This window comes from Salvia miltiorrhiza, chromosome 7 (genome assembly GCF_028751815.1).
Source record: "Salvia miltiorrhiza cultivar Shanhuang (shh) chromosome 7, IMPLAD_Smil_shh, whole genome shotgun sequence".
NCBI lineage: Eukaryota > Viridiplantae > Streptophyta > Magnoliopsida > Lamiales > Lamiaceae > Salvia > Salvia miltiorrhiza.
In genome coordinates this window covers 59,516,537-59,531,200 of record NC_080393.1, presented here as the reverse complement: position 1 = coordinate 59,531,200, position 14,664 = coordinate 59,516,537, and the positions used below count along the sequence as shown (strand labels likewise).

Genomic DNA, 14,664 nt, shown 5'->3' with positions numbered 1-14,664 from the left:
TGATTTTATATATACAGCGCATTATTAGTCTCACGATCTCACAAAAATATAATTCTTATGATAATTTATCCTATACATTGATTGTGATATGATACATCAATATATTTGAGCATTAGTCTCACGATCTTACAAAAAAATAGTTCTTACGATAATCAATCTTCTAATTGAATGTGACACGATACATCAATATATTTCAATCAAACGTAATTATATTTAGTGTAATCTCAACTTACACTTTGTCATCTCCTTCTAGGACTATATTTTATGCATAGTAAAACATAATAAGAAAAACAAGATTTATTGGCAGTTTGTGAAGATTTTGCTATTTTAATTTAACGGTAGAGAGATAAGGCTTCAGGTGGTATAATCAAAGGTCTCAAGTTCGAGTCAACTATAACGGAATCTTTATAATTTCTATTTATCCATTAAAAATTAAATAAGAAGAAAAACAAGAATCATTCAAGAAAAAGGCATGATGAGAGATTTGTGAGGAAGAGCTCCAAATGATTGGAGAAATTTGAGAAAGAATTCTATCAGTTACATCTGCATATTTAAACCCCAAAAAAAATGTAACATAAAACCAAAAACAACAAAAAGAGGCCGATGCAAATCACTGACAACTACAAAAACATCTTCTACGATTCGGCCAAACTACACAGTAATCATACAGACATCTGTTTTTCCTCGTACCTTTCCACATCCTTGCTTTTTTATTTTTGTTCTTTTTTTACCCTTCTGCAGAAGTATCCTACGATTTTTTCCCCCATTTACAGATACAACAGATTTCCATTTCTTTTTTTTTTTCTCTTCTTTTACCCTTTTTTTTTGCCCCCAGATGGGTTGATTGATTTTCTGAGTAATGCAGTGTGTCAAAAATCTCCTATACCTTCGTGGCTCAGTATATAACAACTCGGAGGAGCCCCGGCTGCGGCTCCGAATAGTCGAGACCCTCCTCCTCCAGCAAGTAGCGCTGGACGGCAGTCGGGAGTCTGGCAGGCGTGCGCGCCCCCCTCGTGTGATGGCCTGTTCCTACACATATGTAGACGAGCAGTCTTTGATCCATCGACCTGGCTGCGTTCTTCATCACCGCCAGTTCGCGCTTGAGGACGTGAATGGCTTCACTCACGTGTAGACCGTGCAGGTCGATCATCTGCTCCCTCCCGTTTGTCTGAATGTCGGAATTCCTGCAAAAAAAAAAAAGCAAGATCTGCATGATGAAGCGACGGAGATGCAAAATAGAAGCGAGAGTCGAAGGGTAATGAGTTCGGGCGGGGTAGCTCCAATGGTCGAAGAACAACGAACCTCTGGCGAAAAATAGTTTCTTGTGCCTTCCCATGAGCTGCTTTCATCTGCATATTGTGCAGCTGTCCCTTAATGCTCAACTCCTTGGCTAAGGCCTTGTTGCCAACGAGGTACGCTTGTCGTGCCTAATCTCACATTGAATATTTCAGATGAGATCAACGACGGAAGCACAATGTGGTCACTGATTCATATAAAAGTTTCAAAAATGAAATACAAACTCCTTAGTTACATTAGCATTTTCGATAAGTTCCTACTGTACGGGAGAAAGTGAAAGAAGCGGAGTCGTGATTGGTTCATATGAATTGACAAACACTTGATTCCACAACAGATACAGGCACGGCTACAAGTAATAAATAGATTAGATCAAATTCATTTTCCCCCACTTTAAGAGAAAAGATGAACCTTGAAAAAAGTACAACCCAAAATGTTGTCGATTGCACAAGTTTCCACAACTCGAGCTCCCATCTAGGGAAGTATACTGTCGGACAAAACAAATGTCCCTTGCACCCGTAGTCCAAACATTAATGCTTAAGGAAGTATAATACTTCCCCCGTCTCTGAAATAAGTTCCTATTTTTCCTTTTTGGGACGTCTCCCAAATAAGTTCCTCTTTCTTTCTTTCCATTTTTGGACAACTACCTCACCACTAATAATACTTTATTTATTCTTACTTTTCACTTTTTCACCTTTTCACCACTCTCAATACTAATTATAACATATTTTTCTCCACTATCAATATACTTTATCACTTTTCCTTAAAACCCGTGCCATCCCCAAAGAGGAACTTATTTTGGGGACGGAGCGAGTAGCATATTGCTATCCATCTAGACACGTAACAGAAAGGTATAGCTTTGTTTTCATTTTCTTTTCTTTCTTTGACTTCCAACCTTATAGACATCCGCAGACAAGACATACCTGCTCAAAGTAGACATTGCGCACACGTGCATGATCACGAGCTTCCTCCCGCATTTCAGAGTACATATTTGCTGCCAGCTCAACAAAGTTAAAGCATATATAATTGCAGAATGCATACTCCCACAATTAAAAGTATTAAAAAGCAAATAATAGCAACATTGCCTATGAACATTACCGACTGCTTCTCCAGTTTCAAGCCAGACCGGAGTTGAGCGAGCTGATCCTCGGCTTTGGAACCTATCACCATAGACGCCCCTCCCCTGGCCACTGTTGTATGAGCTTGCCAGTACTTGAGAGCTTCGACTCGATCCGATGCTCGCATCCGAAGAGCCATTTCTCTCGTACTTCCACATGCTGGAATCTTGAGGTGCCATTTTCCGGACAGCCGAAGCAAAGTCTGTAGCACCTCTTGATGGAACAAAAGAATTGGATCTGAACAGCAACGAGCCTTGCTTTTCTGGAGAGCGATAGGGACTGCCATTTTGGTGAAGACCATCAGCAGTAAATTTTGCTAAATCGTTTTGACCATCTCTCACAGAGAGTGCAGGAAAATCCATCGAATTAAGATTTGGAGCAGATACAGTTTTTGAGGTCAAAGTCTGATTTAAGCCACCATCAACCTGAAGCTGCAAAGCACAAAGCAATATGCGCTTAATTCTACAAAAAAAATGTGCTTATGCATCAATTATGGATATCACAAACATTTTTTAAGGTTTAGTATTGAATTACCATTTGATACTTCTATTACTATACAATACATTAAGGTGGGACTGATGATAATAAACTTCGCTATCCGATATTTTGGACTAAAATTGGTAGGCTAAGCATTCTAATAATGGACACAATCCAATCCAATTCCAACCTGGGCAGGGGAAGACGAAAGTCACAAAACAGAACACGCCAGCCCATCTACTGAACACCACAAGTTAGAAGGCAGTCGAAGCACTACTGTAAAGTCAATGACAAAGCTATGCGCGATACACCAAAGAGTTGGCCAACCATGATGATTGGCAGCACCACCAAATAGAAATGGATAAAATTGATTATATTGATTCACAACATTAAGTTAGATTTACATAGTGTTAGAATTTAGAGCTGCACACCAAACAAAGGCGCCCAAAATAGATCAGTAGTCATTGTCAAGTGTAGTGACATAATTTACAGAATGCATACCAAACAAAACATCCCTAACAAATCATAAGTTATTTCAAACCAATGCCAACAAAAATATCATACCTCAAGCTGAGTAAGCATCTCAATTGTTAGGTTTAAATCGCCTCCGTTTGCAAAATAAACCTCTGCAAGACTTTCAGCTGCGAAACCAGGGAATTGTGAAGCCAAGAACTCTAGTGGGCTCACATCAGAATTATCCAGCATCAATTGCTCACTTGACATGTCAGCTAGAAGACCGTGTCTTGGATTCCCACCATCAGTCCCTTCTCTTGCAAGAAGCTGATCGTTGCCAACAATCTGTTGGTCCCAAGGCTTAGAGAGTGATGAATGATAACTTGTAGGGGACAGGTATTCCCCATAGGACGAGACTGGATATCTCAGCTGTTCGGCATGACTGTTTCCATTAACAGGGCGAGGAGATAATCCTTGTTGTTCCTTCAACATAAAACCACTACCTATTGAAGAAGAATATCTTGAACCTTCGTTAGTATCAGTCAAAGATAGGCTTGAAAACGATAAGTTGTTGACCCCTTGATTATCATCAATACCCATGACCTTAAAGTCAGGAGTAATATCATCCGGGAGCTGATTGCGCCAGTATTGCTGCGCTTCATCATCAGAGTTATTCGAGACTGACGACTCTGATCTGTCTAATATTCCTTTCCCTGGGGCAGAAGCTGCGGACATCACAAATTTTGAGGATGCCTCCGCACCATTAGCGCCAGCTACAGGTGATCTCAGAGCAAAAGGAACAAATTCTGTGGCGTTAGGGTTCAAAGTCGGTTTTGAAGCACCAAGATTTTTGTCACCGGAAGAAGCTCCCTTTCCCGACAAGTACATTGTATATTAGTTTCACTCCCGTGTTTCAGATAGGTGGAAAATGGCTCTACACTTAAAAGAGATGAGAAAAGAAATAACTTAATTGAACAACTGAAGTCGTAGTATTGAATGTGGATCACCCGAACCCTGCAGATGAATGAAGTGATCCAAATTAGCAAGTTAAACGATGTACAAAATTCAAACTTGCAATTAATTACAGCATATACAAACATTTACTGTGAAAAGTTTCCAGAATTTTGAAAAGAAACTTACAGATAAAACAGTTTTATTTAGTGAAATGTGAAAACCACACAACCATCCAATGAAGATCAGTTATTTTCCCTCTATTGAGATGTCAAGAACTGAGTTACAAGAATTACTATATTTAGACAAATTAGAGAAGAACACAAACACACACACACACACAGAAGACTACACAGAAAAGGGCACACACAATAACAGTAACCAAAAACAGTCCATCTTTCTTACATAAAAAAGATATAATGAAAATATCAATTACAAAAAATTGAAAACCTTATCATCAGCAAACAGCAAACACTTTCATCATCAGTCACAACTCATAACCATCCACACACAACAAACAACACTAACCTTAAATTTCACCAAAATTCTAAAAATTTCAGCAACCAACCAAACCAAACAATAAAACAAGATCAATCAAATAAAAGCCCCAAATAACCGAAAACAGCAACTCTGAACTTCAATCAGAATACTTTTCATCATAGATCTCTCAAAATCTGAGCCATACAAACAAAGGGGGTGAAAAAAACACTCTATCCAAACAGAATCAACGCATAAAACAAGATCTGAGCAACTGTCTGAATATACCTTTGCGCAGCCCCGTGGTAAAAGAAACCATGTCGAATGCATCCATAACCACACAAAAAGGAAAAGGATGGGATTTTGCAAAGATTCAGAGCTTCAAAAGACTGAAATTTTAGAAAACAGTCAGGCCTCAAATATCACTATTATCGCAACGGGATTGGAAAAAAACTAATTGATTCCCTTTTTTCCTAATTATTTTTTCACGATTCTTGAGGCTGTGAAGTGAGGTAGGGGAGATGAGCTGAGGGCTGTATCTTTTTCTTCTCTCTCTATCTTTCTATCTCTAATTCAGGCTTTTCATTTCTCTCTCTTCTTACCATCTCCAATATTATTCCTTTTTTGCCCCTTTGCTTTTTCTTTCTCAGTTTTCTTTCTCAAATAAATTTTAATGCAATTTTTTTTAGGTTTTTAGACCACAAGATTTTCTCTCTCATTATTTGTCGTCTTCTGTCTCTCTCTCTCTATAACTACAGACTATTTATTCGGATTTTGATAAAATCATACCTTTTGAAGAATCAGCAAAAGTATATTTGAGGGTAAAAATTTTATCTTCAAATTCTAGCAAGGATTTTAAGTTCATTTATTTTGTTATGTTCGTGAGTTATCTCTTCTCAATCTCTCCTATATTTATGAGCATATCATTAATAAAATAGTAATGAATATCGTCGTATATTAATAAGTCCATCAATTCGCAATATATTTGATCTGATAAAAATCGAATAGAGCCGATGAGGCCTAGTTCAAATGGTAAAATTGAGGCACACAAAGACTCTGTTTTATGAAAGGTCTAAAAAAATCGAATATAAATAAATAATTTTGATAATGAGTAGCTTAAAAGTATTTAATCTACACGAATCATATGTTTTATCATTTACGAGTTTATTTACGGTTTCAAATTTAATTAGATTTATATTTGTTGTATAATGATATTCTATGAGTATAACTTTATAGATAAACTCTCTAAATTCAATTATTATATGTACTTATTAAGCTATATACTTCAAACTAGATTTGTTTAAGTTAACAAATAATTACGAACCAAACTCGTGGGCTTAGTATTTTGAATTCAATTAACCTCAAATTGATATAAAATTATAACTCGAGTTTAAGTCAAACTCAAATATATTTTGTTATTCTATTCAACTCAATTTTAGAATGCTATTATGAGTCTATGACACATATCATCACTCCATGATTTGTGAAACTACATATTGGTATATATTGCATGTGATAAGGTCTCCCTTTGTGTCCTTTTATTTATGTAGATCATTATTATCATACAATAAAATTGAATTTGTGGACCGATGTTAGGCTGAGAAAACGACATGGGACTTTATATGTGAAGTGGCTTTTAATAAATAAAATAAAATCATCTTGATTTCCATAAATTCAACAAATAAATCTTGTGTGGGCTATAGTTGGATATAGGCTGCAAAAGTCATATCAAGCATCAACTCCTAATTTTAATAATTCCATTTACCATCATATTCTCAACAAAAATAATTTATGTTGGTTTGAGGGAATATATATCCCACCCAAGTCCTATCAAGTCAACTATGTGAATGATTAAAATAAACATACTAACTACCCCTCCGTTTATGTAAACTATGGTAATTTAATTTGATATAAATTTTATTACTTCATCAGTTCCCTCCGTCCTCAGATAACTTCTTAGGAGGAACGGACACAAATTTTAATATTTTTAACATTATAAAATATTATATAATAAGTCTTATTACTTTGTATTAGGAAATCATTTTATTTATAATAAATACCTAGGACATATATAAATACAATAAAAGAATCCAACTGACGATTCAGTGATTTGAAAATTGTCAAGATTAGTTTATGCACGCTAATAAGCATGCAATTCTATTTTATTTTAGTTTTTTGATAAATTACTCAAGTAAATAAAAGAAATTTAAAAATTACACGATGATGAACTCGAACCCAAGATCTCAACTTTTGAACCTTAATCACCTCATGCTACACGCATGTAATTCTGGATTTTTATCATGTTGAAGTCTGAAGAGAGGTTATTAATTCGAGCCGCGCATTATTCGGCAAATTTAGTTATATTATCTTATGATGTAAGCTTTGAAAATTTGACTTTTCATATTAGCTATTCTATATTGTTCATCGTGAATTGCAAAATTCAATGACGTTTTCCCCTAAAAAAATATTTATTAACTTATAAGACATCTCACGTAAAAATTATAAGGTTTATTTATTGGGTTAATTGTCTGTAAATTCAGAAGGTTTCAGAATTTTCGCGATTTTCTCACGACCTTTCAATTTGACTTAGGAATACATAAACATAAATTTTTTTCTTAATGTTCCCAAAATTAGAAAGTCTGGCGAAATGACATGGCAAACACCTATGACATGCCAATCAGCTATGACATGTCATTGTTTTATTTTTTTAATAATCATATTTTAATAAAATATAGTAATAGTTTATTAATAAATTAATTTACAAAAAAAAAAAAAAAACCCCTACCCCCTTCACCAAAGCCCCTGACCACCACCTCTCAAACCCCCGGCACCTCCTCTACCCCCCGCCACCCAAACACCCCCCAAACCTACCCCCTTCGCCTCATCCACTTCTCCTCTTCCCCAAATCCCCAGAGCCACCAACCCGCGCAAATTGAAATAAAGAGAGAGGCGGTGGTTGTTGTTGTTACTGGGGACGATCAATGGTGTCTAATTTTGAGGGAGAGAGGCAGTGGTTGTCTGATTTGCAGAGGGAAGAAAGAGGGAGGCTAGAAAACGAGGGAGGCCACAATTTAGGGCCTAGGGCACGACGACGGCGAGGAGGGACACGTACAGCGGCCGTGGGTGGCTTTCTGCTACTGCGCTGCTGGCTTAGGAAATCATTTTATTTATAATAAATACCTAGGACATATATAAATACAATAAAAGAATCCAACTGACGATTCAGTGATTTGAAAATTGCCAAGATTAGTTTATGCACGCTAATAAGCATGAAATTCTATTTTATTTTATTTTTTTTGATAAATTACTCAAGTAAATAAAAGAAATTTAAAAATTACACGACGATGAACTCGGACCCAAGATCTCAATTTTTGAACCTTAATCACCTCATGCTAGACCACCACACACATGTAATTCTGGATTTTTATCATGTTGAAGTCTGAAGAGAGGTTAATAATTCGAGTCGCGCATTATTCGGCAAATTTAGTTATATTATCTTATGATGTAAGATTTGAAAATTTGACTTTTCATATTAGCTATTCTATATTGTTCATCGTAAATTGCAAAATTCAATGACGTTTTCCCCTAAAAAAATATTTATTAACTTATAAGATATCTCACGAAAAAAATATAAGGTTTATTTATTGGGTAAATTGTCTGTAAATTCAAAAGATTTCAGAATTTTCGCGATTTTCTCACGACCTTTCAATTTGACTTAGGAATACATAAACATAAATTTTATTCTTAATGTTCCCAAAATTAGAAAGTCTGGCGAAATGACATGGCAAACACCTATGACATGGCATTGTTTTATTTTTTTTAATAATCATATTTTAATAAAATATAGTAATAATTTATTAATAAATTAATTTACAAAAAAAAAAACCCCACCCCCTTCCCCAAACTTCCCGACCACCACCTCCCAAACCCCCGGCACCTCCTCTACCCCCCACCTCCCAAATCCCCGCCACCCAAACACCCCCCAAACCTACCCCCTTCGCCTCCTCCACTTCTTCCCTTCCCCAAATCCCCAGAGCCACCGTCCCGCACAAATTGAAATAAAGAGAGAGGCGATGGTTGTTGCTGTTACTGGGGACGATCAGTGGTGTCTAATTTTAAGGGAGAGGGAGAGGGGCGGTGGTTGTCTGATTTGCAGAGGGAAGAAAGAAGGAGTCTGGAAAACGAGAGATGCCACAATTTGGGGCCTAGGGCACGACGGCGGCGAGGAGGGACACATAGAGCGGCGGTGGGTGACTTTCTACTGCTGCGCCGCTGGCTTTCTCCCACCCCCAAATCGAAACCCTAGGGCCGCCTCCTTCCTTCCACCCTCAAATCAAAACCCTAGGGCCTCCCTCCTCCCATTTTCATGAGCTCGTACAACAATTCCGGCATGTGCCTCACCATTTCCATGAGCTCGGATCGCCCTCTTGCAATGTCTTGAGCTCGAGAATCATGCGAGAAAGACGGGAAAGATGGAGATCGGAAGGAGAAACTGAGAAGCGAGGGTGGGTGTTTGCATGTATAATGTGAGTCGAGGGAGAGAGAGAGATGACCGGCGGCGGTCGTTTTCGCCGACGAAGAAGGAGGGAGATGGCGCGGCGCTCCCCAAACCCTGCTTTCTCCACCGGCCGCGTTCTGTCGTTCCCCTAACCTGCAATTTTTTTTCCTTTTTTTTATTTGTTGATGGAAATCAAAACGACATCGTATTATTTTAGAAAACCGACGTTGTTTCCTTATGCTGCCGCCAACTATGCCACACTGTATTTACGGTAGTCCATGTCAGCTTCAAATTGAGGGGATTTTTAAATTTGGGAAATATTAAGAAAAAATTCTTGATTCATGTATTTCTAAGTCAGATTGAAAGGTCTTGAGAAAATCGTAAAAATTCCGAAACCTTTTGAATTTACATGCAATTAAATCCTTATTTATTTTTGCTGTTTTAATTGTAGACATTTTATTGGCAACATATAAAGTGCACGATACCGTAACCTCTCTCAACGTATATAATGTGAAGATCTAAAAATCATTGGAATTGATTAATTAATAATAGTAATACGCTAATGTGTTCTTTAAATAGCAAGGTACAACCCAATTAGCAGAGAGTGGCACTCTTTGGCAGTTGTGGGCCTTGTGGCACCACACGTTGAAAGCATGTGGGCATCCTTGGTTTGGTTTTTCGGTTCTGGCCCGTGGGCCCAATCACAGCTGGCACTGACACTGACAGCTTCTAATCCTCTGCAGCGTCGACTACGCTACAACAAAAACTCCTACTACCAATATTTTTTTCATGATAAAATGTTTCCAACTATTGAATTGTTAAAAGTAAGCATGATTTAATGCTTCAATAAAACGACTGAATTTGGTTAACGAAACAGAGTATATTTTTGTAGTGAATTATGATAAATTTTAATGAATCGGGTCCCATTTCAAAAGCATATCAAATGCAGATTAAATCTGATATCGTTTATGACTGGTACTATTCCTTCTTCGAATACATTTGTATTGTTTCTTAATAAAAAATTTATTTTCTTTAAAACAGAAAATATTCATTTTCAGTGTTAAGAACTTAAGAGTGAAAGATCGATATTTAATTTGTATGTTAGAATCGAGGTGGCTGTTTTGCTCGTAAGAATTATCAAATAAAATATGGGAGATGTGTGGCAAATGCATGTATCTTGTTATGAGTTGTCGAGCTTAAAAGTATTGGACACTCGACTCATGCTTTATTAAAGTTATTTTAATTAATTTTGACATAAGTCCTAATTTATTGGATTTATTCCACACAGATATGAAAATTTTCATATTTCTTTATCACGATATTAAGGCACAAATAAGATAAAGCTTATACAATATGCTCATCAAATAAATTGATATTGAATTATTGATACTCCCTAGTCCCTCCATCCTTGAAATAACTTTTTTTATTTTATTTCCTGTTATGTCTCTAAAACGTCTTCCTTATTTATTTTTAGAAAATAATTTCATTAACTATTACTTTTACAATTTTCACATATTTACACACATTATCATTAATTGACCCGTCTATTTTTCATTTTAATTGCTCCACTAGTCATTATTATCACTTTTTCTATCAGAGCTTTTTTATCATTACTTTTTTTTAAAAAAAAAATTGTGAAACTATTTCTCCATTTATCAAACATACAATTAACTTTTATTAAAATTTGTGTTATCTTTTCCTTAAAATATTCCGGTGACGGATGAAGTATCATTTTCGTGTTCACTATAATAAGATGGCAAAAATTAAGAACGAGATTCATTTTGGAGTACCTAGTTTTTTTTTTTGGAAAATAGTATTTTTTTTATTTACCAAAAGCATGTCAAACCACCACTTACAACAAGAAAACATAGAATAAACGCCTTAGTTCACAAACATTTTCCTCTCACCACCATCATCAATTGACATTGTCTAACTACACTGTCTTCATGGGAAGCCTTGCTGTTAAATCTTCGTTCATTCCTTTATCTCCATATGTGATAGACAATTGTTGCCACCAAAAGTCTATACATAAGCTGCTTCCCCGTCTTCGAAGCTCCTTGTCTTTCTAAATACTCCACTTCATCATCCCAAGCTCCAGCTTTCCTTTGAACACCACACCACATAGCAAGCTTATCCCACACATTGGCATAATAGGGACACAAGAAAAATAAGTGATTAAGTGATTCATTCCCTTGTGAACACAACAAGCTTGGTCACATTGAATACCAAATTTCTGCAGTCGATCACATGTTGTCATCCTCTTCATAATAGCTAACCATAAGATGAAGAGACACTTTAGCGCAGCTATGCTTTTACTGATCATATGATGCCAGTTCCTTTTCTCCGGAGTGCCTCTCAATGCTATATAGAGTTTTTTGATGGAAAAATTGTCTTGCTCCATCAGAGTATCACCGTCAGGAAGTGTAGCCATATATTCTCTGGCTCCCAAAATTTTCTTCACCACCCAAGCCGCTTGAGATGGAATCGGCATAGTTTTCCAATCCTGCTGTTTCATATAATATCCATGTATCCATCTTACCCAAATCTTATCTTTCTTTTTCAAAACATTCCAAAGTTGCTTACATATTGCAGCTTTGTTCCAGAGCTCCAAGTTGATAATATTCCATCCACCAGCCTCCTTGGGATAACACAGTTGTTCCCATGAAACTAGATTTCTTTTAGTAATGAAAGCTCTTCCAGACCACAAAAAAGATCTGCATGCAAGCTGCTTGAATGGTCTTCACTACCTTTCGAGGTAGTAGAAATACAAGACTCCAGTAGATTTGAATGCTAGTCAACACAGCAATTTATTTTTCTAACACTTATATATTGCGCTATTTCAAGTACACGTAATTATGTCATCCGTCAACTAAAAAAGCCATCAATGAATTACATTTACCCTAGGGTTCACTTGAGAGATTCGATGTCCCATGACTCCCATTTTACATTTTTTTAAAAAAAAAATTTATCATTTTTTTTTTCTTCAATTTCATTTTTATATAATGTTTTAGCATAATATTAAGCTAGGATTATTTCACCAATTAGAATATATAATTGTTTTTTATTTTTAATCTCACCTTTTATTAGTTAATACTCCCCCCGTCCCATTATTCATGACACGTATTCCTTTTTGGGTTGTCCCAACCTACATGACACATTTCCTTTTTTGGAAAAAATCAGGGGTCATTTAAGTAATAAAATATTCGCTAATTACTGCCTAATTACATTTCTCCCTAATTATACTAATTTCAATTTTAGCTCTCTCTCTCTTCGTCTCTCATCTTACGCTCTCTCTCTTCGTCTCTCATCTTTCGCCAGCTTCACGCCGCCGCCTCCGGAGAAGAAGCCCGCGGCGAAGAAATGACCGGCGGCCGAGAAAGCTTCAAGCTTGCGAAGGAGGGGGCGTCGCCGACAAGAAGAAGCTTGCTCGCTGCTACCAGTAGCCGACACCTTTGGCCTCACTCCTTCCTCCAGCGCGCCGCCCTCCTCCAACACGCCGCTTTCCTCCAGCGCCGCCTCCATCGTCGTCGACATGGTCGGCCTCGCGGAGAAGAAGCCTCGTGGATTTGGGGACGAAGGGAAGTCGGCGGTGAGTTTGGGGATTTAGGGCTCCGATTTGGGGCTCCACCATCTCCCACTGCCATCGTCCTTCCACCGCCGTCGTGCTTCCAACGATTTGGGGGATTTACTCGCGTCGTCCACGTCCGCCGTCCACCCGCGTCGATCTGCGCACCACGCCTTCTCTCTTCAAAATTATTGTGTTGATTTGATTCTGGAAATTTTTAATTTCGATCTTGTTTGAACTTTTAATTTCGATCTTGGTTGTTGATTTTAATTGTTGATTTGGAATCTTGCTTGTCGATTTGGTTCTTGGAATTTATGGAAATGGTTGTTGATTTGGTTCTCTGAAATTCTGAAAATTTGGTTGTTGGAATTTTGCTTGTCGATTTGGACAGTGGCCGGAGAGGGGCCGACGAGGGGGATGGAGAGGGGCCGACGAGGCGGCGCTCGCCGGCGGCCCCGCTGCCGTGTACCGGTCCGGCGAGAGAGAGGCCGAGAGAGAGAGAGTGTGCGTGAGAGTGTGTAAGTGCATGTGTGTGTGTTAATTAACAATAACAATTTCCTTCATTCTACTCTTCTTAATCTCCGTGCCCAACAGTGTTGTCCCATAAATAATGGGACGGAGGGAGTAATTTATTTGGTACATAATTTTTCTAACTTTTAAATTTATTTATATAAAAGTTAAGTATAATTCGTAGTTTTATACTATAATATTTTTTATTTTCATAAAAATATTATATTAAGATAATTATTATAATAGTAAAACACGGCATACATAAAATTATAAAACACTAAATTCTATCCGAAATAATCGTGCTTAGAGGGGAGGGGTAAAATGGTTCTTAATTGTAATTAAATAATCGTGTTTACACGGAAGGGGGGAAATAATTTTTTCTTATAAAATATGTTACCCAAATAAACTGATCAATTTCGTGTTGTGTCAATAATTAATTATCATTATTATAAGGGTAATTGGTGTATGAATATACATGAACTTTATTCACTTTTTGGTATTTAACATGAACTTTAAATTTTAGTTATAAATACATTAATTTTACTCATTTTTGGTATTTAACATAAACTTTAAAACATAGTTATAAATACATGAACTTTAAATTTATTCAATTTTTGACACATTTTTCATTTTTCTCAAATTAAAGCTAACTTGGAAAGCTTGAATCTTAATGTGGAAAATTTGGCGCTGAGATACGGCGTCGTCATTTTTTATTAAAGGAAAATAACCCAAAACTAAAATATGAGAGTGAACGATAAAATTTGTCTACAAATTTCACAAATTCAGAAAGCAAATTTCGTCTTTAAGATTTGGGGATTTCAAAAAGCCAATTTCATCGTTTAGAAGCCAATTTCAGAAATCCGGAATATAAAAAATGGATCAAAAATTGAACGGTGAAGACTAATTTTTATAGCGAGAAATTGTCCATGTCAAAATTCAGGCATTCCAAGTCAGCTTTAATTTGGGAAAAAATGAAAAACGAGTCAAAAATTTAATAAATTTAAAGTTTGTGTATTTATAACTATATTTTAAAGTTCATGTTAAATACCAAAAGAAAGTAAAGTTCATGCATTTATAATTAGGATTTAAAGTTCATATTAAATACCAAAAAATGAGTAAAATTTATGTATTTATACACCAATTACCCCTATTAATTATTATAATAAGACGACAAAAATTAAAGATCGGCATTCATTATGATGAGCTATTTAATCAAAGTGCACACTTCTATTTCATTTATTTTTCTACACTTATGATTATGATTTGTTTTTAACTTTTTGCTGTATTTCAAGCAAGTACACGTAATTATGTCATGCGTCAAC

The 14,664-nt window shown here is 36.4% G+C and overlaps 1 protein-coding gene across 2 annotated transcripts; it reads right to left on the bottom strand.

The window, feature by feature from the left end:
- Positions 1–483: 483 nt before the first annotated feature.
- LOC130995233 (polyadenylate-binding protein-interacting protein 7-like) lies at positions 484–5,498 on the bottom strand. Of its 2 annotated transcripts, XM_057920433.1 has the most exons (6): positions 5,058–5,498; positions 3,453–4,355; positions 2,392–2,842; positions 2,217–2,287; positions 1,303–1,427; positions 484–1,184 (listed from the first exon to the last, which is right to left on the bottom strand). In XM_057920433.1, the coding sequence occupies exons 2-6, from the start codon at positions 4,227–4,229 to the stop codon at positions 896–898; spliced, it is 1,713 nt and encodes a 570-aa protein (XP_057776416.1). In that variant the 5' UTR covers positions 4,230–4,355; positions 5,058–5,498; the 3' UTR covers positions 484–895. The 2 variants fall into 2 exon arrangements, with proteins under 2 accessions (XP_057776416.1, XP_057776417.1); XM_057920434.1 differs by lacking the exon at positions 484–1,184 and having other exon boundaries at positions 1,357–1,483; positions 5,058–5,497.
- Between the last annotated feature and the right edge of the window lie 9,166 nt (positions 5,499–14,664).